The sequence below is a fragment of the Centruroides sculpturatus genome, unplaced genomic scaffold, assembly GCF_000671375.1.
Source record: "Centruroides sculpturatus isolate CEXI.00-Female unplaced genomic scaffold, Cexi_2.0 scaffold455, whole genome shotgun sequence".
In the NCBI taxonomy this organism is placed as follows: Eukaryota; Metazoa; Arthropoda; class Arachnida; order Scorpiones; family Buthidae; genus Centruroides; species Centruroides sculpturatus.
In genome coordinates this window covers 291419-300136 of record NW_019384559.1, presented here as the reverse complement: position 1 = coordinate 300136, position 8718 = coordinate 291419, and the positions used below count along the sequence as shown (strand labels likewise).

Genomic DNA, 8718 nt, shown 5'->3' with positions numbered 1-8718 from the left:
TCAAATAGATTGGAGTTATGAAAAATGAAAACTATCTGTGACGATTTTTGCTTTCTCTGTGGCTCGTCTTTACAATACATGAGTGTTGCTGATTTTAAAAAATCGGCTGCAGATCTCGCTATTAAATATAGCAAAGATTTAAAAAAGTACGAATTTATAAGTGAAATTGAAAGTTTTAATTTTGAAGTAACAACTCTTATACAAAATATAGAAACTGCATCTCCGTTTAATATTCTACAGGCACTTCATGATTTTGGTTTAATTGAGTCTTACCCAAATATCAATGTCGTTCTTCGAATATTTCTAACTTTTCCCGTTTCTTTGCTTCATGCGAGAGAAGTTTTAGCAAGTTAAACTTAATAAAAAAAATTATTTAAGATGAACTATCGGACAAGAACGATTATCCAATATTTCTTTTATTTCAATAGAATACAATATCGTTAAAAATATTAATTATGATGGTGTAATTAATGAATTTGCTGAAATGAAAGCCAGAAAAATTCAATTAAAAAAATTTCATTAAAAGCTATTTTAATGTATTTGTTTTATTATTTTCCCAAAACCAAATAAATTAAGGGGCCTAAATGCAAATTCTTGCACAGGGCACAGAAATGGCTAGTTACGGCTTTGTTTACGAGCAATTATTTATTATAACGATTACAGGGCTGAAATTTATAATCATATTTTTAATTTATTTAATTTAAAATATATGCTCTCCACCTCAAATTATTACAGTAGTGTCTTTCCCCTGTATATCATACTTTTCCTTTAATAATAAAGTCGTGCCGCTCATCTAATTAACACCTTTCAGGGAAAATTTTTTGAATTGAAATAATGACTTCCGATATGCATCGTAGGTTCGTATATAGTTAATCGGGTCTCTTGCCTCTATGGTTTCTCTATCTAGTCTCGTCTTTCATCTATCTGACTCCGTTCTCGAGATTAAGGAAAGGCAGTAGAAATTTATAGGTTTACAACTTTTTCACATTGCAGCCCAATTAATATTTTACATTTTACATAATCGTATGAACTATTATTATATTCCACTTTTAATTATTAATATAATTTTGTTATAATTATTTGTGTTTTGATTTTCAATAGCATTTAGTAGTTTTTATTTTGCGACTGATATTATAAGCATTTCTGCTTGCCTTTTGACTGTTATATAATTTATTTCTGATCACTATTATAATTCATCAAGTAGATACCTCCAAAATAATTTTAAAAATTCTGTTACTGTATATTCTTAAAACATTTTTAGAAAAGTTTTTATGAATATCAGTAGGCCTATAATACTTTTTAAATATTTCCATTCTTTCAAATATTTATATCTAATTTCTTAGTTTGTATTTAATTAATTAATTTTTTATTACAAATAATAATCTTCAAAAATTATCAATGATACTTATAGATAAGGAAAATACTTTCTTTAGCTGATTGGATATGAGGGCAAACTTTTATATTTTTTATCTTTATTTAACTTACATACTGAATACATTCATAATGACACGGAACAATTTAGAAAAGTTACACCGTGGTGATATTGCATTATAGCAGAAGCAGAAGAAAAAGCAGCAATTAAAATAAAATGTTGTCTCGGGCATGTAAGCATAAGATGAAAAAAATCAACACGACCTGAGCTGTGCCGTGAGCCGATTTGCGATTCTGGACTCCAACTGACTTGTGAGAGCTGAGCTGACAATTGAAATTCTGGACTGCAGCTCAGCTCAGATCAATTTATTTGATAGAACTCTGATATTTATCAATCAGGCCAAAATAAAAGTTTTTGTAGTTTGTTACGGTATTTAATTTAAATAATAAAATTAAAAATAATTACATAGGAAAAATTATGATCTCGAATGAATGAAATGTAAACATTTAGTTATTTTGTAGCCAGAAATCTTTGAGTAATCTTGTACTCAAAGTATTTTTAAATTGTTCATATTCTTACAATATTTTATTTATTTTATAAATTTTAAATGCATATACAAAAAAATATTAATGCATTAAAAACACATTGTTTTATGTTTCTATTGATAATTGATGAATTTATATTCATAAATAATTTTCATGTACTGTACATTTTTAATTTAAATGATATTCAGAATTAACCTGTAGAGTCCTATGATTTAGACTCTTAAATATGATTGAATTATAATTTTTAATTGTTAATGATTAAGAAATTTTATTTAATAGAAAATTAAAATATAATAAAATTGATGACGGGATAAATAATAATGCTAGCAATTATACAAGTAATTATAAAAACAATTTAATTACTTATATAATTGCTTATATATATATATAAGTATAGTGTGTATAATATACATGTGTAGGTAAAAAATGAAAAATGCTTATATAGACTACCAATTTTTATGCAAAATATTTTAGATAATATAATGAATTTTATTTATTTATTTCCTTCTAGGAATAAGTTAGTGCATGTAAACAGTAGAAAAAAAATATATAAACTGTATACCAAAAAAACTACAAGTATAAATATTATTCCTAATTTGAAGCTCGTACAGTATATATTACTACGTATATAAACTTCAAATTATACAAATTAAATCTGTTTTAATAATATTTGCACAATACGATTTATTAATACAATATAATAATAAAAGATTATATTATAAAATCTGAATAGAAAATAAAAAAAATGATTGTCGATCATCAACGTGATAAATAATTTCTCTTCCATCAAGTTCTTCAATAAGTCATTTATCAATCTGTCTAACAAGGTAGAAAATGAGTGTGTCAACACAGCGAGAATCAATCAATTCTTTCATTCTTAACTTTATATTATTTCCTGAAAATATTATCTTTTTTATGAATAGATTTCGATACCCATGCTACAGATTGGATACAAATTTGATTAACTTTTTATCTTCCTAGAACAAGCTTTAGGCTCATATTTTACGATATCCTTTCATTCGATAAATTTTGCAAAATTTATATTTTGAAATTATATCACAGTTATTTTCTAAATTTCTATTTCAGCTCTTGTTGAAAATATTTATTATCATTTTTTATGACAAGCAGTTTCTCGGAAGCTTCTTATTACAGTAATTTTATTTTATTTTATTTATTTATTTGTTTTTTTGGATGGAAGATTACAGTAAATATCAAATGCATGGAGTAGGTGAACGACCAGATTCATATAAAAATGTACACTTCAACGGTATAAAAATCGAAATCATTAATTTTTTTTGATATATAATATGAGGAGCCTTCCTAGTTATAATACGGCTTAATAGCTTGTTTACATAAATTAATTTAAACCATAATTCACTGTATTGATTTTCTTTGATGTAACTATAAAGTAAACCCGGAAGTGGTGTTGGAGCAATTTGATATCGTGATTTTAGATTATTATAGTCTCTGTTTATGGTTATTGACAGAAAGAGGAAGCTATAGTCTCTTCCCCTCGCTCAGTGTAACAGGTGTAGTTTAGCTCAGTGACCTAGAAAATGACGTTTCGATGATTCATACTTCCTATAATTGACGCTCAAGAGAAGTGTCGCCAATACCTAGAAATAAATGGTTGTCGGAGATATTCTTTGTATTACCAGTTCAATTAACAAAGATATTGGCATTGAACACGGAAAAGGCCAATGACCGTAAAATCTGTAAATAATTTATTTGAAATATTATCATTTTTAAATTTAATTTTATCTTTTATAATTATCATCTCTTATTCTTGATTTTAAAAAATTAATTATTTTATAAATAAAAAAATAAACTTTATATTCATTTGTCACAGTGTTGAAACATATTGTTAGAACTTAATTAATATTCAGCTAGATGCTACTTAATTTCTATAAGATCACCTTATCACACTGAGAATCATTTATTAACAGTTAGAACAGTTAAGAACATTTAAAATACAAAATTCTTTGGAATAATGAGCTATATGAAGCCAAATAATAAATTACAGTAATAAATATATATATACAATTTAAGATAACAAACTAATAAAATAAAATAAAATAAAAAGAAAAAAGAAAAAGAAAAAAATTACAATCATAACATTAGTTGTTGATTGTACGAACATTATGCAGTATTCTCTAACAAGTTCATTTCAACCATATATTTTTACGCTGTGGGTAACACTGTGGCATCTTTATAGTTCATATAGTCGCCCAAAAGATTACTTGTATAAATTTCAACTTTTTCTCAAATTCATTGCTAATGTTGATAAGTGTACCGGTTTTATAATGCTAGCTTCCTCTTATTCTACCACTGATCCTTCGCTTTGCGCCATTTTAGACAAAGTCGTATAATACTGTCCTTTCCCAATGTTATAGGCCTACATGTGTTCTTTAAAACTTTTATTAAGGTTTCTGTTTGTGTCCTCAATGTATTCTTTCTCCAAACCCAATAATTTATTTTTGTAGGGGATTTTGTATACTCCAAGCCTGCTCTTCTTTTTTTAACTTGTTTTTTGTTTTGTTTTTTTATTTATTTTTTATTTTTTATAATCAGATGGCCGAGATCTTTAGGTTGCAACCTATCGCTCTGGAAGACCCGAAATCGAATCCTGACGGGTCTAAAATCCCAGGAATTTTTGGGGGATGGTCCGTCCGACCATCCTACGACCATCCCCTGACCTCCTCGTTGTAGGTCTGGCCGAACTCATATAGGAGTTGCTCTTAGTGCCCACAGGCCGGAAGGAGAGGAGGAAAATATATATATTTAGACCTATAAGACTTATTTTCAGTTAAGATTTTGATTTCATTGATTAAACAGGTAAAGGTAAAAGTCTGAGATTCTTCTATATTAGCTTTGTCTTAATCGATTACAAATCAATAATAGCTTGTAAGTTTATATCATTAAAATCGATAAACTGTAAACAATTATCCATATTTTAGAATAAGATTTTTATTTTTTTAACTTTTTGAAAACCAAAATAGTTTGGTTTAATGAATAATTCTTTTAATTTGAAGTAAATAAGTATTTATTTGTACCATTAAAATTTTAATTTTACATTTTTATTTTGTAGAAATTTGGAATGAAATAATCATGTAATTGAATCTCGATATGGGGTGCTGTGGAACTGCAGTTCGAATACATGCCAAAAATGACATTTCTGTAATTATTTAAACGTTTCATATTTACAGAAAAATATAATAATTTTATAGAAATAAGTTAGTTTTGAATGATTTTCGAGTTTAATTTACCTGTAATACTGACTTTTTCAGTTAAACGGAAGATATGTTCCAACCGATGTTGAGCTGTTTGATGGACCAATAAAGGAAAGAAAATGCCAGGATGTGGTGTTTTTGATTATTTTTATAGTTTTGTTAACATTCGTGGTTAGTTTAGTTTGATTTTATATTATATAAAATTTATTTAAAATATAAAATGTAAATAATTAATGATAATATCAATTTTAGTAAGATGTTAAACATTCAATTTTCAAGTCAACTGTAACTGTTATTTCAATGATTTTCTTTTATAAATATTACAGATCTAATAATATTAAATATGAAATTTAGAAATTAGTTAACAATTTGATAAATTCCAATTTACTTTCATAGTGTATTGAAATTAGTAATGTAAAATGTAAAATAAGTCGCGAAACGGAACGATTTCCTATGTAAAATAATAACCGAAAATCTTTCTAACGCGGAAACGAAGGGCTTTTTGAAAATTAAATGCCTAATATAATTTAAGTAAAGAGAAATTTTTCGGCTTAACAGCAGCTAAATTCTAAATCCCAATTAATGTTGTAACTTGCATGCTTCGGATTATGGTCGAATTTTCTAATTTACGAATTTAAGGAAAGTAATATTTTGAGTGTTTGATATAAGGAGAATTCTATATATAATGTTTGATATAAGGATAATTCTATATATAGGGAATAATAACAAATAATCAGTTACGACTTTACAAATATAAAACGCATTTATTCATAACTTTTTGTTAGCATAAAACATATGGAACAAATCATGTGAAATATAATATGTATCATGTAGTCGGCTATAGTACGCAATACCACAGAAAACTACTTATAGTTTGAAGGAGGTAAAGTAATTGATTTTATATGACAATCCACAAAATGGTAGTTTTTTTAAATAACTCATCAAATGTCACCTATCTCACTTATTGTATGATTCTTTCATTACAGTATTTTCTAAACCAAATTAGCTAGATCTATTTGTTTGGTTTTTTAATGTAAACGTTTGTTCGAATACAGTAACCTAAATACACTTAGAAATTAAACTACCTAATAAAGCACGGGAAAAACTAAAAATGTATGACGATTGCTAATTTCTTTGCATTTCTTTTGTAAACCGTTTATAATGATGTAGAAATCTGTCATACTCGTGGCAGTGTTGCCCGTAATCACGCAAACGCTTATAAAAAAGTTGAAACATCCGGTTGTTTTGTCGCAAAGAAAAGCCAAGCCCTAAAAATTCGGCTTTTAATTAACAGGCATAGTTTTTATTGTCAGAAATACAATGTAGATAATAAATAGAAAGTTAAAAAATGTTTTTAATAAACAAAAATATAGCGACATTGATATAAAAACAGCTACAATTTTTTTTAAAAAAATAGCCCAATTGACCAGAAATCGCAGAATCTGGCAACTTTGCCCTGTGCCTATTTGAAAACATTTATTATTGTTAATGATAATAATGGTGATAGGAACTAGTGTCTTCGACATCTCAAACCTCTTCTTTTATTTTTGATTCTGCCGCTACACAAATAGCCGAGTTCGAAATGAAGAAAATTTTATCAGAATATTTTGAAATTTGTTCGTTATATGGCGTGATAAATCGTATACACTATATTTGTATACAGTTGTTTATGTCATTTGCTGGGATTGTAAGTTGTTCGATATATGGAGAAGTTCGTTATAGGAATAATTTGGAATTAGAGAATTTTCTGTAATATTCTTTTTCCGTTAAGGTTGTCCGGAAAGTAGCTATAACAATAGTATTTCTATTTCTCTTCAACTGTAAAAAAGTTAACATTTTGTTATTCCTAGGGGACGAATATTTAAAAAATATACACTACGTTTGGATTAAAGTCACACGTACAAAAATCTGAAAAGTAATCGATAAAAATAATATTAAAATGTGAGTAAAACTTATCAAATGATTATGGCAAAGCATTTTCAGACCACACACTTCTTTTCGTATTAAACAACCAACTAGAATACACTATATAGAATGGCTGTGATCTTGGTTACAGCACTACTGGTGGCAACGACTGGTACTATCGATGAGTTGAAATATTCCAGCTCGTTGCCTTTACACAACACAAATGAACGCCTTCTTGACTAAAAGGAAAATGGCGGATGTGTATTTAATTAATTTTCCTCAAACTTGACATCGCTTCAGCCACTCTATGTGTAATAGTATATTCTAGCTCATTGACATTAACTAAAGAATAAGTAACTACTACTATATGGCAAAATTCTTACAACTAGCCAAAATATAGCATAATAGTGTATTACCGACACAAGGAATAACAAAAATTAAATTATAAAAGCAATTATCCTTACCTATAATATAATGGTAATTTTTAAATATAAATTAGAGTTCTATTTAGTCTAATTTTACGTCAGTCAATGAATTAAATAATGACTAGCAAGTGCATATTCTCGGAAATGAAGAAATTTAGGCTTAAATACATTATGTTGATATTTTCGTATTTAGTTTTTTAACTTTCAAACTCTCTGTATGTCTGGCCAGAGCACAGTAGGGCCGACTGGGTGGGAGGAATAAGTCAGGTATATCCAAGAAAGATTGCCCATGAAAAATTCTTGAAAACTCAAATCAGGATTTCCAAAGCGGCAGATTGATGCTTTTTACCGCTTCGGCATCTGTCATCTATGCGATGAATATTGGGTTTTAACGCGTATACAGTATTATCTTCGTTTTTCACCATATATCCATTTAAATGTTTTCAACATGTCATTGAAACATAAAAAGGTTACATTAGAGGAGAAGCAGTTCTAAATATGAGTTGTAACATATTTTCCAGCTTTTTTTCCCTCTCTCTTTTATAAAAAACAAAAATATCTAATAACCACAGAATCAGTTTTTAAGATATTTAATTAAAATATGATCTAAGCACGTATGATTTTTAAATAATTTCTAAATTTTAACTTTTAAATACAGCTAATAAATTTTTGTAGGTATTTCATTATTTGAAAATTCCAGAAAAAGATTTAATTCGTTTTATAAATGGTATTGATGATAATGGAAATATATGTGGAATTAAAAATCAGAAATTTGAAAATATTTCTAGTTCTGGTCGTGATATGACAGATAAGGAGTAAGTCTTTCTTATGGTAGATACATTTATTTAAATATGATATAATACTGTAAGATAAAAACTTTTCTGTAGATTTTTTATGAGTTGTGACCGAAGACACTATATATGCCAAATACCATCCAAATGTGTTGATAGATGTCCATCTGATTACAGGTAAAATGTAACTAGAAAAATAAGTTTTTACCAATTATTTTAAAATGTTAATTCTAAAGATTTAAATTTTTTATTTTTTGTAAGTAATTTAATTAACAGTTTAATTTTTTTAAAGAAACAAAACTCTAACTTTGATTATTTAATCAGTGAAGCTTTCGGAAAATGTATATACTGTACATAGATTTCCAATATCTTTTACTAAAGTTTCATTTTATGCAAATGAAGTGTAGTCTTACGTTAAATGTTTATCTGAAAAAAAACACTGTTTTCATT

At 27.1% G+C, this 8718-nt stretch overlaps 1 protein-coding gene across 1 annotated transcript; it reads left to right on the top strand.

Annotated features, from left to right (window-relative positions):
• The first annotated feature begins 4430 nt into the window (after positions 1 to 4430).
• On the top strand, positions 4431 to 8449 carry LOC111623944 (choline transporter-like protein 3). The gene is made up of 5 exons (XM_023366685.1): positions 4431 to 4752; positions 5006 to 5094; positions 5205 to 5318; positions 8153 to 8292; positions 8365 to 8449. Exons 2-5 carry the CDS (start codon positions 5044 to 5046, stop codon positions 8447 to 8449), a joined length of 390 nt encoding a protein of 129 aa, XP_023222453.1. The 5' UTR covers positions 4431 to 4752; positions 5006 to 5043.
• The last annotated feature ends 269 nt before the right edge of the window (positions 8450 to 8718 follow it).

Coding starts and splice junctions, on each gene's coding strand:
- LOC111623944 (XM_023366685.1), top strand. CDS start 5,044: ATGGGGTGCTGTGGAACTGCAGTTCGAATACATGCCAAAAATGACATT. Junction 5,095..5,204: donor ATGCCAAAAATGACATTTCT/GTAATTATTTAA, acceptor TGACTTTTTCAG/TTAAACGGAAGATATGTTCC. Junction 5,319..8,152: donor TAGTTTTGTTAACATTCGTG/GTTAGTTTAGTT, acceptor AAATTTTTGTAG/GTATTTCATTATTTGAAAAT.